General features: G+C 53.3%; 1 protein-coding gene across 1 annotated transcript in view; it reads right to left on the minus strand.

The window, feature by feature from the left end:
• Positions 1-17,733, minus strand: part of Mroh7 (maestro heat like repeat family member 7) — a 48,710-nt gene that overhangs the window by 14,792 nt on the left and 16,185 nt on the right. Inside the window, exons 2-13 of the mRNA XM_047516404.1 lie at positions 15,464-15,537; positions 14,427-14,504; positions 13,413-13,492; positions 13,036-13,165; positions 11,098-11,193; positions 10,490-10,594; positions 10,198-10,333; positions 8,848-8,960; positions 8,342-8,518; positions 7,778-7,932; positions 5,611-5,749; positions 3,994-4,184 (exon numbers count right to left, since the gene is read on the minus strand). Coding sequence (XP_047372360.1) covers positions 3,994-4,184; positions 5,611-5,749; positions 7,778-7,932; positions 8,342-8,518; positions 8,848-8,960; positions 10,198-10,333; positions 10,490-10,594; positions 11,098-11,193; positions 13,036-13,165; positions 13,413-13,492; positions 14,427-14,504; positions 15,464-15,537 — 1,474 coding nt within the window. The remainder of the gene's footprint in view (positions 1-3,993; positions 4,185-5,610; positions 5,750-7,777; positions 7,933-8,341; positions 8,519-8,847; positions 8,961-10,197; positions 10,334-10,489; positions 10,595-11,097; positions 11,194-13,035; positions 13,166-13,412; positions 13,493-14,426; positions 14,505-15,463; positions 15,538-17,733) is intronic.

A 17,733-nucleotide genomic window follows, 5' to 3' on the forward strand; every position in this document is an offset into this window, starting at 1 on the left:
GGCTAGGGATGCGACTTGGTGGTTAAGTGCCCCTGAGTTTAATCCCCAATAGCAAAAAGAAGAAAGGAAGGGAAGGGAAGGGAAGGGAAAAAGAAAAGGTTCCCCTCAGGGTGCCCAGCAGAGTTCCCTGGGGAGCTTTTACACCCTGGGCGCTCATCGACCTGGGACTCAGGCCTCTGCTTTCTTAGGCTCCTGAGTAACCTCAAGGATCCTGGGAGGGAGCTGCCGTCTGTTGAGATCCTACCAGATGCCTGGCTAACGCTGAGAAATATCCTGAGAAATGCGTTGTGGGTTGACCTTGTTCTTGCATGAGCATCGTAGAGGTGCTTATGTGAACCTCGACCGTAGAGCCTACTCCACACCCAGCCTCCACCATAATCCTAGGGGACCTCCAAGGTGTATGTGGCCCACCATCGAGCAAATCCTCGTTGTGAGGCACAGGACTGCATATAAACCTTTACTAAGATAAAAACTGACGTGAACCGAATGAAGTTTAAGCGTACACATTTTCCCAAAACCTAGCCATGCACTTGAAGAGTTTGCCGTGCACTGGTGGGAGGAGCTCAGATGACAGAGCTGCTGGTTCTTGTGACTCAGAACAAATCCTGTCAGAAATCGGGAATCCTCATCCTGAGGAACTGGCCCTTGGCTTTCAGACTTTTGTCTTTCAGTACAGGGTTGGAACAGGGATGCTCCCCCACCGAGCTACACCTCAGCCCTCTCCTTTTTGAGACAGGGTCTCATTAAGTTACCCAAGCTGGCCTCGAACTTGTGACACTCCTATCTCAGCCTCCTGAGTACCTGGGATTACAGGTGTGCACCACCTCATCTGTTATGTTTCTACTTTTTTTTTTTTTTTTTTTGTACCAGGGGTTGAACCCAGGGGCACTTAACCACCAAGCCACATCCCCAGCCCTTTTCTATATTTTATTAGAGACAGGGTCTCGCCAAGTTGCTGAGGCTGGGTTTGAACTCGCCATCCTCCTGCCTTGGCCTCCTGAGTCACTGGGATTACAGGTGTGTACCCATCTTGTTTCTACTTTTTTAAACGTAGAGCAATCCAGTGTGAGAAAAAAGCTCCAACTGGGGCCAGGGCCTTCGGAATGGGAATCATGGAGGTTTCATGCTGGTTCTTCGGAACCTGTGCTGTCAGGAACATCCTTTACCAGTCATGGAGAGAGGGCGCTGGGGAAGGAGCTGTCATACTGGCCTGTCCGCCCTTCTTCCAGCCCCAGGAGCCCCTGTGCTGGTGCAGTGGTTGAGCTGAGCTATGAAGGTTTGCATTTGAAGAACCACCTTTGGTTTTTCTCTTCAAGTTCAAGCATTAGTGCCTTCGGCTAAGGCAGATTAGTATTCTCCTGCCACTGCCGAGGTCTTCCCTCCTGAGAGGCCCCATCTGCAGAGCAGCTTTGGTCACCTTCTCAGGCATGGCTCAGGAGACGACACTGAGCTCAGAAGTTCTGGACAGCTGCAGCTGGGCCTGCCCGTCCTGGGCCTCGCCCGCAGCAGGATGACTATGTGTTTAGGCCAAAACTTCTGAACACAGAATTCCTAGTGCATCCTCTGCGCTGTTTCCATTTCCTCACTCTGGCCTCACATTTGAAAAAAATGACCCTATCCATCTCCCTTCCTCTTCACCCCACTCCCAAAGATTGGCCTGTAACAGTCCAAAATGACAGCATGCCACTTTGTAAAAAGGCAGAGTTGAACCAGGCACAGGGGCACACACCTGTAATCCCAGCGGCTTGGGAGGCTGAGGCAGGAGGATCACAAATTTAAAGCCAGCCTCAGCAACTTAGTGAGACCCTGTCTCAAAAAAAATGAAATAAAATAAAATAAAAGGGACTGGAGATGTTGCTGAGTGGTTAAGCACCACTGGGTTCAATTCCTCTACCAAAAAAAAAAAAAGGGCGGAGTTGACACTTTGGGGAGAAGTCTATGTGTGGTTGGGCAGCTCTGCAAGTTTCACCCTCCTGGAGGGTTTTCTGGGCAAAGTGTCCCTGCACCAGGACGGGAGAGTCAAGGATCCAACACAGAGCAGCTTCAATACCTATGGGTGCTGCAGAGCACAGAAACTGGACTTCAGGGCACGAGCCTCAGGCCATGCTCATGAGATCAAGTCCAAACCCACGCCAGCAGTGTCAGGCTGGTTCACTGCCTGCATCCCTCTCCTTGCTGGAGGAAGTGACCACCTGAGCGCTGACAGCCTCGCAGCACGGTTCCATCCTATCACGGAGCCTGGAGCACCCCAGCGTGCTCATTACCATTAGCTGCTGAGCCAGTCACCACTGGGTGGTTTCAAAGAGCAGAAATGAGTCTCTTAGATCTAGAGGCTGGCTACCCAAGTTCAAGACGTTGGCAGGGCCACACATCCTGACAGGCTCCTCAGGAGGCCCTTCCCTGCCTCCTCCGGCTTCCCTGAGAAGCAGTGTCACCGACTCTCTGCCTGTGTCTTTGAAGGTCCTCTCCCCTCTGAGTCCACGGTTCTCCTCTTCTAAGGACACTGACAGTGGATTCAGGGCCCACTTGGTTAGCTCAGAAAGATCTCAGTTGAGATCCTTAGTGTAATTACATCAGTAAAGGCCCTTTTTCTAAATAAGGTCACGGTCATAGGTTCCTGGTGGGCATTGTAGGGGATGCGCCTTTCAGTCACTATAGCCAGGCAACTTGTGGCTTTTGGGTCCCCTCAGGTTGGCCCTGGCCGCCCTGCTTTCTGCCTCCCAGGCCGCCTCTCTGTAGAGGTGAGGTTGGACACTCAGGCCTTCTTCCAGTCCTCCCTGTGGTCCTCCACAGCGAGAACTTTCCCCACTCCGTGCTCCTCCTTCTCCTGCAGCACCTCTTTCTTTCCTCCTGTTCAGTTTTCCCCAGAGCCCATCAGCTTTCTGAGTCAAAGGTGACTCTGAGTGCAATACAGGGGGTGGAAACACAGGGGCAGGGGCTACAGATGGCAGGTGACGTTGTGCAGGAATGGGAACCTACTTGGTTCTCACAACAGACCTATGGGTTGGAAATCACTGACCCATTTCATAAGGAAGGAAACCGACTGCCAAGAGGTCAAATTAGTACACCCAAAACGCAGAGCACTAAGTCACAGATTCCATCGAAGCCCTTCTGACTTTGAGTCCAGCTATACAACAGCTTGCCCTCTGCCCTCTAAACACAGCTTTATAAGAGAAGACTTGGCTGTGTAAAAATTTTCAATTTCTTCAGGGCCTGGTGACACATACACCTGCCCCAGCAGCTCGAGAGGCTGAGGCAGGAGGATCACAAGTTCAAAGCCAGCCTCAGCAACTTAGTGAGGCCCTAAGCAATTTAGTCATACCCTGTGTCTCAAAATAAAACATAAAAAGGGTTGGGGATGTGGTTCAGTGGCTTAGCGCCCCTAGGTTTAATTCCTGGTACAAAAAAAATTAATTTTTAAATGGCAAAAGACAATCAAATAATTTCAGGTCAAGTTAAAAACTGGACTCCAAATGACAGAGTTAATTTCCTCAATATATAAGGAGCTCTTACACATTAATAAGAAAAATCCTCAAACAGCCAGGCACAGTGGCACACACCTATAATCCCAGCAACTCAAGAGACTGAGGCAAGAAAACATGAGGCCAGCCTCTGCAACTTAGGCCCTCAACAACTTAGAAAGACCCTGTGTCAAAATAAAAAAAAAATAAAAAATTAAAAATTAAACTGGTTGAGCCTTGTACATAAACCTAATACAAATAATGTCTCTAGGGAGGGAGGAAGAAAATTCAATGCTGAGCTCCTCGGGAAAGGTGGGCTCCTTCCCGTGCTCCTGTGCTAAGCACAGTGCTGGACACAGAGCAGGTGCTCAAGGACAGCTTTGGGATGAAGTAGCAACTCTAATAAAAGTGTGCTTCTGCTTTCTCTCCTAGTCCCAGAGCTAACGTCCACTGATGGACTGCCCTGAAGACTTGCTGGGTGGCCCTCTCCCCTGCCAGGGACAGCGGGATGGAGAGAGATGGCGGAGCATACCGCACAGGTACGAAGACAGGCGGCTCTGTGTCATTCTTGGCATCCTTGCGAGGAACCACGCGGCCGGGCAGGTTGAGGCCGATGTGGTAGTGGACCTGAATGAGCAGGGCCAGGAGCAGCTGCGGGTAGATGCGCCTCACGCGGCAGACACAGCTGTTGACAGACAGGAGCTCGCACAGGCCGCTGGCTGCCTGGGGGGGGGAGGGGGAGCTGGTGGCATGAGCAGGCCCACCTTCCCCGCACTCCTGCCCGAGGCCTGGGCTGCTGCTCTGGGAGGCTGCGCCTGGGTCTTTGCTCCCACCCAGACCTCTGGCCAGGTCCTCCCCAGAGTGAGAACAACAGCCTGCCTCTTAGCTTCAGTCCAGGGCTACGACGCCATGTGACCTGGGAAGAATCATGGTGAGGGATCCCTTCCCACCTCCTGAGAATTAAACAGTCCTGATTCCATTTTGCAATTGAAGAGACTGACTCAGAGGGGTCAAGCAGCTGTCCAAGGACACCCAGCCCCTAGGGGCAGAGCTGGAACTTGAACCCAGGTTTTCAGATACCAGCTGTAGCATTCCCTGCCTCTTCCTTCTTCACAACACAGGTGCCCGGCACATGGGGAGAGATCTGGGCTTGGGCTCTGGTGCCACTAAGTGCTAAGTTGTATGAGCTTGGGCAGGGCACAGACCATCTGAGAATGTCTTGCTGCTGAATCCCCAGAACTCATCAGTGTGCCTGGCCCTTAGTAGGTGCTAATAAACACCTATTAAACAAATCAGCCCAAGAAAAAACAGTTGAGTACCTACTCTGTGCCTGGTGTGTGCTTGACATTGGAGATGTCATCATGAGCCGAATAGGATAGGCACTGGCTTCCTGCAACTCACGAATTAACCAAATGGTCCCCACACTATTATCAAATCACAACTGGGATAAACTCTTCCAAGACAAAGTATATGAAACGAAGTATACCATGCCCAGATTGGAGCAAGTCAGGGAGAACAGGGAGGCCTTCCCCAAGGAGGCGATGCTTGCACTGAGCTGAGGGATGAGCAGAAGGTAGCTTGGTGGAGGGCATTCCAGGGAGAGGGCACAAAGCCCTGTTGCAGAAGACTGCGTGGATGTTTGAAGTTCTGACCAACACCAGTGAGGCTGCACTAGAGCAAGCAAGAGGCCCGTGGAGGGAGGCAAGGTGGGCGAGGGCTACCAGGCCTGGCAGCACAGGTAGGAGCACCATGGTACTCTCCTGGGCAACGGGAAGCCAAGGCGGGCGCTGAGGAGAGCAGGTGTGCATTTCTGGAGGATGCTTTGGTAGGGATCAGAGGGGCAGGAGTGGAAGCAGGAAGGTGAGCAGGGATGAGCCAGGTGAAAGTTAAAGGTGATAGAGGCACAGAGAACTCCAGCCACCACCTGGGCCTCCAGCTCATTCTGTTCCCACTGCTCCAGGCTGCTCTCCCCACAGGTGGCACCACTGTTGTCCAGTGGCTCACAAAGAACCCAGAGACAGGGACTTGCCCAAGGAAAGACAAGTATCACTGGCAGGTGGGCCGGAGAACCCAGTAAGCTGAGCACAGCAGGAGGGAAGGAGCAGGGGAGGGAGGATGGAGTGATGGGGCTGGTGGGTTGGGTCCTCACCGCCAGAGGCACAATGGAGGCCCGGCCCTTCTTGGTGACCGGCTTTTCCTTCAAGCTGGTCAGAAGCAGATCCAGGAGGTCTCGGACATCACAGCTGGGCTTGCGCAGTATCAACTGCCTCCACATCTCCGCTCCATTACTGAGGGCCAGGGTGGGGGGTGGTTAGGCATGCCAGTAAGGAATAGTCCAGAAAACACTCCCTAAGAGGCAAGAGGCTAATGATGATTGAAAACCCTGTTCCAGTGACCATGCCAGGTGCTTTACATACAATTTATTATTTCAGCAAATATTTATTGAGCATGTGCTGCACTAGACAAATCTCTAGGGATACAGAAGTAAAAAAAGAATTCGATCCATTCAGGTAACTGAATTTTCACAATGACCCTAAACATGGGTATTATTCCCATTTTGCAGATGCAGAACAGAGGCTCAGAGAGGTAAATTGCCAATCCAAAATGATACGGCTAAGGAGCTACAGAGGCGAGGAGTGGCCAGACCTGATGTCTCCAAAGCCCAGGCTCCTTCCTTCATACCAGGAAGCAGGAGTCAAGGAAGGGGAACCCTTGTCACCTAATACCAGGGAGCACGGCTCCTGCCCCTTGGCAGGCAGTTCCCCAGGCAGGGGAAACACCTGAATGCAGCAGACACCAGCCCACAGAATTCCTGCCACGGGAATCTGACGGAGTGCTACAGGGTTAACAGAAACTTTTCCCCTTCTACATGAGCATCTGAACCTTCCATTCACTTTCTAGCTCTGTTCCCCTGGAAACCTGATAAAGATAGTATGTCAACTATGTTGCTAGGCAACATTACTTATGGTAAAAATGGTCTTCTTTATGACCATTTGGTAAATTGCATCTGAACTGAAACTATCAATTAACTGTAAGAACTGATGTGCATGATGGGGTTCTGCCAGGGGGCAGTGACTCTTTAATGGAATTGTCCCTGTGGGGAATCCCAAAATGAAGCCTATAGTGTTGGCAAGAGACACTCTGGTCCCTGTGGTTCCATTTCAGCCAGGGGTCACTCTGGGCCTCTTTTCCTCACACCTGAGCTTTACCTGGGAGGTCCAAGGGACCAGTTCCCAGACCCAAGCATCCAGAGTACAAAATTCAAGGAGGTCCTCATGCTCAGACTCATGCAAGTGCAGTCTTGGCACCTGGGGAGGGGTCTCCTTAAACACTGTGCCTGGGTGCCTGGCTTGTCTCTGCCTTGTCCTCTACCCTGAGTGACTCTGATATCAAGTGCGATCCCTGGTCATCCTGTGAGTCAGACTGTTTAGGGAACCCAAGAAGAATCCTCCCAATATACAGTGCATCCTGAAAGAGCTAAAATTGTCCTAGTGGGAGAATGGGACGGGAGGCTGGGTCACCATCCCTGCCGATCTGCAAATGACCCCAACCAGAGCACACCCTAGAAAGCCGTTTGCAAGGCTCTGCGTAATTCTTTCGCATTTACTCAGAAACAACCATCCTAGGGTGTTGATTAGCCACTGCCTTATTTTATTTATTCAAAAGCATGGTGGGAACATTTCCTGGGCTGAGAGGTCAAGGTCAGCCAGATTGGTCACCATCTGGCCACTGTCCCCTCTGCCCCTCAGACCAGGAGCTCCCTGGAGGCAGTGAACAGTTGCAGACCCAAGCAGGTGCTCAGCCCAGCTGGCTGCATTACTTCATCACACCGCCCATCCGGGGTGTAAATACAGGGATCATTTCCTCCTTTTGCTTCTGGGGGAAACTGAAGCCCAGAGAAGGCAAGCAGGCTGCCCAAGACCACCAGTTGCTGGAGGCAGAATCAGGACATGCAGGCCTCCTTCCTAGGGCACCATGAAAGAGCTCCAGGCTTGGAGTCAGTCAGGGTCAAATTTAGGTCCTCCTTTAGCTGGTGCCTCAGTGGGCTCCTAGGGCAGGAAAATTCCCCTGAGCCTCAATTTCCTCATCTGTAGAATGGAGCTATTTCGAGATCAAGAGAATGTACTGATGCTCAGCACCGACACCCAGCAGCGCTGAGGAAATGATTAATGGTTGTCATAAGAACCACGGATCACAGAAGAGGGGCCATCTGGGAGGGCGAGGGCCTTCCCTAGGTAGAAAGGGGGGATTCCAGCCTGGGAGGCCTGCTTTGTCCCTCTGAGATGAAGTGGCTGGGAGCCCCCCTCAATTGGTACCTGTCCAGTGGGAGGGGGCACATGAGCAGGGCCACCACAACCTCTGTCATGAAGGAGCTGGCCAAGAGGGAGACGGGCAACAGGGCCACCTCGCGGGCCCGAGGTTCCTGGATGTGGCTCAGCTGCATGTAGATGCCCTGCATGATTTCTGGGATCTAGGGCACAGCCGTGAGCAGGCAGAACAAAGGTCCATCAGAAAAACCAGGGAAGGCATGGAGGGAAGGGGGAGGGGGAGGGGGAGAAGGGAAGAAGATGGAGACAGGAGAGACCAACAGGAGAGGACAGGAAGGAGAGAGGAGAGCACCACAGGAGAGAAGAGGGGAGAGAGCAGAGGCCTGCTGCTGCCCTGGGAGCCAGCCAGTTCCTCCACACCCCACCCACCAGGCGAGCTGGCTTCTCTCGGGGTGATAAGCTACCCCTGCCCTGCCCCGTGCGTAGGGGGCCCACCACCCTCCCACCCTGATCACAGTCAGACAGGATGTGCCGAGTGATGAGTAGGTGGAGGGGACAGGGGAGTCCCCCAGGCCCCAGTGGCCCCCAGCCTCTGCCCCCAGGAGGCCTTACCACCTCCAGCGCCCTGTGGCGGTACCACTCCAGCACTGAGCTGAGCGTGACCTCCGAGGCCAGCTGCATCATCTCCCCGGAGTCCTTCCCCCGAGCCTCTGAGCCGTCTTTCAGCCCTTCCAGGGCTGCCAGCAATAGGTCCTTTACCTGCTGGGGCCCCAGGAAATCTCCAAATTCCTGAAACAAAGGCGCAGAGAGAGCTCCAGACCTTGAAGGGTAGACCCAGAGCTATACAGAGACTCAAAGACCACCTGACCCACTGCAGAGGGCAACAGGGAGGACCCTGCATGCCCCCTCAATCAGCAAGAGACGGACCCTCTGGGGAAGAGCTACAAAAGGGGGAGCATGGGCCCTGCACCCAGGGCTGGGTGTCAGGGAGAAGGAAGTCGTGGCATGGGCGGGGGGAGGGGCTGGAGCTCTGGGGAAGCTGAGCTGGCATTTGGGGCTGTGCCTCTGCCCTTCTCCGCTCCCTCCTCGGGAGGCCCGGGCTAATGGGCAGCAGTCACCGCGATCACACGCAGGATGTTCTGGCAGGGGCTGACGGGGTTGTAGGGTCCCAGGAAGCGCTTGTTGCTCTCATACAGCTCCTTCTTGTTGGTCTCTTCCTTATCTCTGGCTCCTGCAAGAGAAGAACCTTCTGGGTCAGGCCCGACCAGACTATGGTTCTTAACTTTTTATTAAAAGCAGCTGTAGGAAGGATCCAAATCCTGCATAAGCAGCTTGATTAGTTTCACCCAGGTAGCTGGTGCCCAGGTCAAGAAGCAGAACGCAATCAGCGCCCTAGAAGGCACTCTTGTATACCCCTCTCGGGACCACCCCTTGCTCCCCGGGGCAGCCATTCCTGAACCCCTAGCTGGAGTTCCCGGCTTTATAAATGGACTTGTACGGTGTGTGACCCTGGGCTGGCCTCCACATAGACTCTTTCTTTCCCCCGCAGTACAGGGGTTTGAACTCAGGGGTGCTTTACCACTGAGCTATGCCCCCAGTCTTTTTTATTTTGAGACAGGGTCTCACTAAGTTGCTCAACCTGGCCCCAAATTTATGATCTTCCTGTCTCAGCCTCCCTGGGATTCCAGGCATGTGCCACCATGCCCAGTTCTTAGAAAAGATGTCGAAAGCTTATAGATTTTATTCTACTGTGATCTTTTCACATATGAGGAAATCTGAGCCTAGACAAGCAAAACACTAGCCTGAAGTCACACAGGGACAGAAGGAAGGGCCAGAGGTCCTTGTAGGCAACGACACTCTTTCAGAGCCAGAGGAGCTTAAACAGCAGGCCAGGGTCCCCTGGACTGGGGCAGAGTTGGGACTATAGAGAAAGGAAGAAGACAAGAGACAGTGTATACTGTGCAGCCCCAGGTACAGTGCCAGCCGGGCGCTTGAGTAATACGTCACAGCACTGGCTCCCTGAAACTGAATCTAGGGACATTCCTCCACGCACAGGCTCCAGCCACTCCAGATCCTGAGAGAGGACCTGCTCTTTGTGAGTTCCTTCAACAAACATGCACTGAGCACCCACCACGCAGCCTTGGGCACACAGTGGTGACCAAGACGGGACCCTGCCCTCGGCTCATTGGGTTACATTTGAGTGGGGAAGACAGACAAGAAAACAAGACATTAGGACCATCTTGCCTGAGTGTATTTGGTGCTGTGGGGACACCAAAGCAGTCACAAATTAAGCATGGAAGGATGAGGAAAAGATCAGAAAGAACTGTTTACATCAAAATAGGTCTGTCTGTAGGTAGGTCTGACTCCGGGCTGGTCCCTCTCCCACCCAGGCCCCACTGCCCGGCTCCAGCCCAAGGCTGGCTGAGTGGCCTCCCAGGAGACCTGCCCGGGCGCTCCCGCAGGCTTACGTTTCTGGAGCTCCAGGATAGTGTAGAGGATGGTGATGCCGTCCAGGGCCTCCCGGCCAATCTCCTCATCAGGATCCCCGATGCGAAGGATGAGCCTCCCCAGGAGGAGCCCCAGAGCCGGGAACCCCGAGGACATCTGTTGGTGTCACAGTCACGGGGATGGAGTCTTACAGGTTCAGTAATGCTATATGGTAACCGGTGAACAGAGCTGGGTAGGCCGGCCCCGACAGCAGGGCCCTGGGAGCTGGGGAGAGTCTCCCTAGGAGCGTCCACCCTTCCCGGTGACACTCACAAAGAGAGGCACAGTCAGGAGCGTGTGGTTCAACACCGAGACATTGCTGTTCACAGCCCGTGCTCGCTCATGGGCCTTCCCCGAGTTCATCCAGGGCCCCAGGGGCTGCGGGGACGAGGGTGAGACAGCTAAGGTGGGATGCCAGCCCCTGCTGCTGGGCGGACAGGCCAACCTTCACCCATCTGCAGGAGCTTCCGAGAGGGCACAGAGGCAGCTCTCCACAGCCCTCCTCCTCTTCTTGGGGCTTAGGGAGAGATGAGGTCCTGGAGCTGAGAACAGGACTCAGGGACCAGAGGGAGGGAGGTCAATGAGGAGAGATGAAAGGAGGGGAGTCAGGAGAGCAGAAAGAGACAGATGGAGAGGTGATGCTATTGGAGCCACAGCAGGAGCTGTGTGGGGTGGCTATATATGCAGTGTGGGGGATGGGGAGAGGGTGAGGGGCAGGAGACTGGTAAGAGGCTGAGAGCAGAACTGGCAGGCTGAACACTGGCACAAAGTGACATCCCAAGGTCAAATCACTCCTTCTGGCCCAGCCTCCAGCAGCTCAGGGCTAACTCCCTGTTTCCCTCTGCCCTTCTCCCACCATCCCCCAGCCCCACTCCCTGCACCTCCAAAATGCTCTTCAGTCCAGCAGGAGTGGGGTCTTCAATAAAGAGGGCATTGAGCAATGTCTGTAGAGCATCCAAGGTCTGATGATAAAGTGTCTGTGGACAGGAGGGGACCAAGTTGGGTTGACACGCACTTAGGTGATCAGGGAAGAGGGGGCACTTGGGCCCATAAGAACCACTTTATGGCCCCACTGCTGAGACTCATCTGATGTGTGATATTGGACAAATGACTCCCCCTTCATGGGTTACAGTCTCCTTACCAACAAATTGGTAATTTTTATCTTTGCCCTTCCTACCTTAATGGGGGAGGAAGCAGAGAAAGAGCATTTATTGAGACTCTGCCATGGGCCAGATACGTGCCTGGTGATTTGCACATCCATATCCTCAGATTGAGAATACATTTGTCCAAAGTCACAAACAAGGAGCTGTCAGGCTGTGAGGAATAAATGAGAGGAGGCACCAGAAAATGCTCCAGCTCTTTAAAGGCTGGATAAATGCAAGGGCCAGTCTTATTTTTATTATCTCTGGCTAGTGTTCTGATTAAAGCACATGCAGATCCTTAAGCTGCCTTAAAGGAGCCATCTCTCCCTCAGCTTCCCACAGAGCAGTGCTGGAATTGTTCTATGGGTGCAGCAATCACCAATGTACAATGCTGGGCGGTGGGTTTGTGCCACTCTGGGAAGGCCCTCTTTTCCTTGCTTCCCCTCCTCCTGGTGGCTCCCCAAGCCTATCTCCCAAGTTGTCACTGTGCAGGCTTCCTGAGTCTGTGCACACCCTGGAGCTAGTGGCCCTTTGGGGCACACTACAACCACCAAGCAAACTCCACTGCCAACAACCTCCACCTTCCCGCCCACCTGCTGCTGATTACTGCGCAGAACTTCCCTCTGCTGGCCAGACCTGGTACTGCAAGAGGGCCTCCTGCTCTTCCCACCCTGCAGGATTCCCTGCCTGGCTGCTGGTCTTCTCCCAGAGCACCAGCTCTGCACCCAGAGCCTTCCAGCTGTGTGCATGGTCTGGCTCCCACCTGCTCTCTAGCCTGGCCTCCCATAACTTTTGTTTCCAGCCCCACTGCCTCCTGTCATCTTTGCAGTCACCATGCAGTTTGTCCGCAGGCCTCTGCACAGGCTGTTCCCTCTGGCTGAAATGCTCTTCCTTCTGCCACCCCTTCAGTTCTTCAGTTCCTCTTTAAGCTCACTCCAGAATCGTGACCCCTGACCCACGACTTCAAGGCCACGTCTCCCTTTCCAGGCTCTTTACTGCCCGCTGGAAGTCATTTTGCACTTCTTCGAGTGAACCTCTGGCAATGTTCCCCTGCCCCCAACACTACCGTGAGGTCCCCACACTGAGCTGGGTGCGGAGAGGTACCCGACTAACACTGGCTGATGGCAAGGATGGGTGACCATGCCTGACCCTGAGCTGGAAGCCCTCTTCCTGAACCTCCCCCCCTGACCCTAGCTCCCCCCTCAATCGGGCACTAAATGTCACTTCTACCGCTTTTCCTGAGATGACCTCGCAGAGGTTCAAAGATGCTCAAACGAGGCCCTTGAAGTTCTGCTCCTCTAGGTGTCTGCTCCAGCTCCCACTTTCTTCCTCGTGACTCAGTCCTCAGCACCCCTCCCCCAGCCCTGGCCACCTCCAGTCACACCAACATCTGCCCGCTTTCCTCTCTCGGGGCAGGACCCAGAAGTGAAGGGCCTCCACATGGGGAAGCATCCTTTGCGGTGGTTCATTTATGCACCAAACAGTTACCAAATGCCCGCTCAGGCCAAGGGAGGTAAGGTGAGTGCCCCAGGCCACATAGCTAAGGGGAAGGGCGGAGAGGCTCCTACCCACTCCCAGAAGGCCCTTTCTCTGGTCCACTAGGTGTCCAGAGACAGGCCCAAGTAAGGCTCCCTGCAGTCCTGGGGACACACCTCGGGAGGGAAGCAGGTGCCTCACCTGGATGGCCTCTGCCTTGGCCTCGTCTTTCTCCTGCATGGCTTGCACCGAGGGCAGCGAGAACACACTGCGCACGCACGTATTCACCAGCTCTGCCTTCTCCCGCACACCCAGGATGGGCTGGGTGTGGCTGGGAGGAAAAAGGAAGTGAGGCATGGAATGAGGGAGGGCAGACCAGGGCAGGGGTGAGGGCCCCTGGCACGATGCTGAGGTTTGACCCACAAGAGGACTAGATGAGGTGGTACCAGGAGAGTGGGTGTGGGGGCTGACAGCCAGGCGAGGACTAGGCAAGGGAGAGGGGAAGGCTAGGAGCAGGGCGGGGCTCAGGGGAAGGGCCCAGGAGAGACAGGCAGAGCCCAGAGGTAGGGTGTGGACACCTCAGTTGGGTCAGGGTCTCCATGGCCTGCCTGCGGACGGAACTTGAAAGGGAATCCAGCGGCTCATCCTGGATCTGCCTCTGGACAGGGACCACAGAGGGGCCAGTGAGGACACTGGTTGCTGCAGACCACCAAGGCCAATGCCGCCCCTCCTCAAGGGAGCAGGTACAACAGCCCCTCAGTTGAGCAGACGCCCTGCCCCCCAGTGGGGTCCAGAGAGCCAACTCACTGCTCAAACTCCATCCTGCAATGTCAGTTCAAGGCCACCCAAAACACCCCCAGCCCTCACCTGCTGTACCCCACATGGAGAACTCTGTAAAACTTCCTGCAGCAACTTGGAGGCAGAAGACTATGTCACCCATGGAACTGCCCAAGCAAAAATCACTACTCGTGGCCCTTGAAAACTGCCTGGTTGGATTCCTCTAACAGGACCTTCTAGTTACTTCTTACTTTTGATCTAGCACCTACATCCAGAAGGTGCTCAATGTATGTCAGTTAAATGAAGGTGTGCTGGGGACTGAACCCAGGGCCTCACACGTGCTAAGTAGGTACCTGACCCCTGAGCTACCCACCCCCAGTCTCTTCTCTCTTTCTCCTTTCAAGGGACACAAAGCCAAATATAATCTTCTAAACTTGAATTAACCCTGCAGAGGAGACTGCATTTAGCAATTCCGAAATTCCCACCAGGAGGAATTTCTGGGAAAAGAATGATAACTGTTTCCCACGCACAGGCTTTGCAGGGAACAGCCCACCCGATTGTGTTCTCCCAAAATCACAGGTATTGTGACCCCATCTGTGAGATCAGGAGATTGACTCGGAGAAGAGAAATAACTTGCCCAGGCTCCCTCAGGGCAGGTGAAGGGCAGGCAGAGGGGGAGCTGAGGTTCAAGTCCGGGTGACCTGTCCTTCATCCTATCTTCCTCCCACCTCGCCCCCGCCCAGCCTCATCAAGGGGTAGACTCAGGAATTCCACCCTCCCCACCCAGTGCTGCACCCCCACTGTGGCCCCCGCACCATCATCTTCTTCATCATGGTCTTCTTCTTTCCTTCCCCTTCCAGCAGGTCCTGGCTCTTCTGGATGACATTGTTAGCCTTGGAACAGAATCACAGGGGGAGCCCCACTGAAGCCAGCCCTTGCGGGGTGCATAGGGCACCTGCTAACACCCAGCAGGTGTGGGCAAGCCAGCTCCCAGCATCAGCTTGAGAGAAATGACAAGTTCCCACAGCGGGGACTTGGGGTGGGGTGAGGACAGGAGAAAAATCTTGGCGGTGGGGGTGGAAAGGGTAATCCTGAAGGCCAGCATTTGGGGGGGTCAGATATGAGGGATGGGAAAGCAGGAGAAGACAAAGGAGAGACAGAAAAGGTCTCAAGGTCTCAATCTGAAATTCCACCATCAGTAACACTTAGGAATCTTCTAGAACATACCAGTCAAATTAAGGCATTATGCTATGTGAGAGAGGGAACACACGAACCCCTCTCCAATTAATCTATCCTTCCCCCTATCTTAAAGACAAAGACAAGATAGCCGGAAATAAGTAAACAACTTCAAACAGTAAAGAAAAAACAGAATGGAGAGCGTGCTGGGTTAAAGATGGTTGCGAGTTCTCCTCCTCTTCTATCAATGGACAGGGCAAAGACCTGGAGTCAGGAAGGAGTTCAGGGTATGAGAAGAGGGAAGGGCTACAGGAAGGCAGATGACTAGAAGAATGCTCTGGGATGGGGACGAATGGTCTCAAACACAGGGCCTCTTGCTCCTGTCACGCTCTCCCTGCCCCCGCTGCCTAGGGGCTGGATCTGGCCTGGCCTGGCCTGGCCTAGGTGGACCTATAGTGCACCTACTGTGGTGCTGTGCACTGCTCTGAAGGCTGAAATTACTTCTGTAAGACAGACGTTTCTGGCTTGTGGAAGACTCATTCTAATGAGGGAGATGAACGGTAGGCACAAGAGGGTGCTGAGTACTTAGGAGGAAGAAACACGCAGAGGAACAGAAATGTCTGGCTGTTGGGAGGGGCGTTCCCAGGAAAGCGGCTAGGGGTGGGCAGAGGCATACCAGCGCCTTTTGGTTGCCATCTTCTCTCTTCCCTGGCACCTTCCTCAGGCCTGAGGTCACTTCATCAAAGATTTCTGCATATCATGGATTCCATGGGAAGAGAAGCAAATAAAACATGGGGGATTCAGGTGCAGAGTCTCGTCCCTCCTCCCAACCCTCACTCCCCCAGCAGTCAGGCTGAGCTTAAAGTCTAAGTCAGCTCAGGTCACCTCCCCGCCCTAGAGCCCTTCAGTGGAGCCACATTCCACTTACCATGAAGCCACCACCCTTGCCAGGGCCCTCACACCTGTCAGGCCAGCCCTCCCTGTCCACCCCCCAGCTTCATCTCCCACTCTGGCCTCCTCCAGCCCTGGGCAAGTGTCCCCTGGGGGCCCTGGCACAGGTTGTTTCCACTACCTAGCCACTCCCCTGCCATTCCTCCTTGTCCCCCTGGGCTTCCTTCCTTCAGTCTTTGCCTGCCACTCCTCAGAGATGCCTCTCCTGACCTTTGGGCCAAATGAGCGCCCACAGCCTCCTCCATGCAGCCTCCTATTCTCTAATTCAGCACTTGTTACGCTGGGCATCTGTTGCTCTGTCAGCCCCAAATCTCTCACTTTTTTGGGAGGGTGAAAGCCCCATCTTTCCTTTGGGCTCTACAGCTATTTCAGACAACTAGGTCCAGCTGAATGCTGGAAGCCCCGCCCTTTACCCCCTCTTAAAATGGGGCGGGGCCTGACCCCAAGCTTGGCCAATAAGAGCCATAGTGATTGATTCTGGAACCCGCACTTGGTTAGCAGGGCCAGCTGAAGGTCCTTTACTTAGGGGTGTTGACGGGACACTGAAGGAGAGCAGGTCTCTCTCTTTCTGAGGTCAAGAACCAGAACCTGTGAGAACCTGGAACCAGGAGCATCTTGGCTACAATCACCAGAAGCTGCCAGAGTATGGCACCAATATGGAGAACCAAAAGCAACCCACAGCTGATGCCAAGACCTTGGCTTCCAAATACCATTCTCCACTGCCACCAGCAGGGCTCCTGGGAGAAATGGCTGATTCCAAGACTTGGGCAGAAGAGCCCAGGATGAGCCTGGGATATATTGTTTCAGAAAACAAGGAAGAGCACTCAAAGAGTCAGGGGGAGAGGTCAAGGGAAGACGAACGCTTCCTTGAAGGGGATGCCACCCGGCAAAGGAAAAGCTGAGCATCAAGAAAAAGAGTGATAGTAATATTTGAATAAACTAGGACCCGAGACCATACTAATGTAAATAAATGAAGATTAAGTGGAAAGTTCGGTGGGGACTGGGATATTTACATAGTTTCAAAGTACCTAGCAGGACGTGGTGGCGTAATCCTGTGATCCCAGTGACTCAAGAGGCTGAGGCAGGAGGATAAGAGTTCAAAGCTAGCTTCAGCAACAGCGAAGCACTAAGCAAATCCAATGAGACCCTGTCTCTAAATAAAACAAAACACAAAAAAGGGCTGGGGATCTGACTCAGTGGTTAAGTGCCCCTGAGTTCAATTCTAGTAAAAAAACAAAAACAAAAACAAAAAACACCCAAGTACCAAGCCACAAAATATTTATTACTAGGGGGAAATAATGATGTCACTGTGGAGAACTTTGGCAGCAACCATCTTAACACAAGTGAACAAAGTGAGTATCAGTCATAGAACAAATCAAAATCATGCACTGGTCACGGTGTCACATGCCTGTACTTCCAGGGACTCTGGAGGTTGAGACAAGAGGATCTCAGTTCAAGGACAGGCTCAGCAACTTAATGAGGCTCTAAGCAACTTAGCAAGACTTTGTCTCAAAATAAAAAATAAAAAGGTCTGGGGATGTGACTCAGTGGCAAATAGCCCTTGGGTGGTTCAACACCTAATACCAAAAAAAAAAAAAAAAAAAATCATTAGCCACCAGAAGGGATGCGAGGAGGAAATCAGTATCAATTCTGTGCTATTCCTGCAGAGGTGCATCCCCTGACAAAGCCAAACTAAATACACCCAACAAAAGAGCCAGCCTACAGTTTTCACAGGTCCCAAGGCCAAAGTCAAGGAAGGACTGAGGACTGAAGGAGACAGACTAGACAACAAACTGCAATGAGAGATTCTGAACCAGATCCTTTTGCTACAGAAAATGTTGCTGGAAAAATCGGAGACACTTGCATGGGGCCTGGGAATTAGATGCTAGCTGTATACCAATATTAATGTTCAGGTTATAAGGATTCTATTTTGCCCTTTGTTGTATGAAATTCAGGGTGTTGGGGCACCCGTGAGCGACTTGCTATCAAGTGATT

Source organism: Sciurus carolinensis, chromosome 1, assembly GCF_902686445.1.
Source record: "Sciurus carolinensis chromosome 1, mSciCar1.2, whole genome shotgun sequence".
Classification (NCBI taxonomy): Eukaryota; Metazoa; Chordata; class Mammalia; order Rodentia; family Sciuridae; genus Sciurus; species Sciurus carolinensis.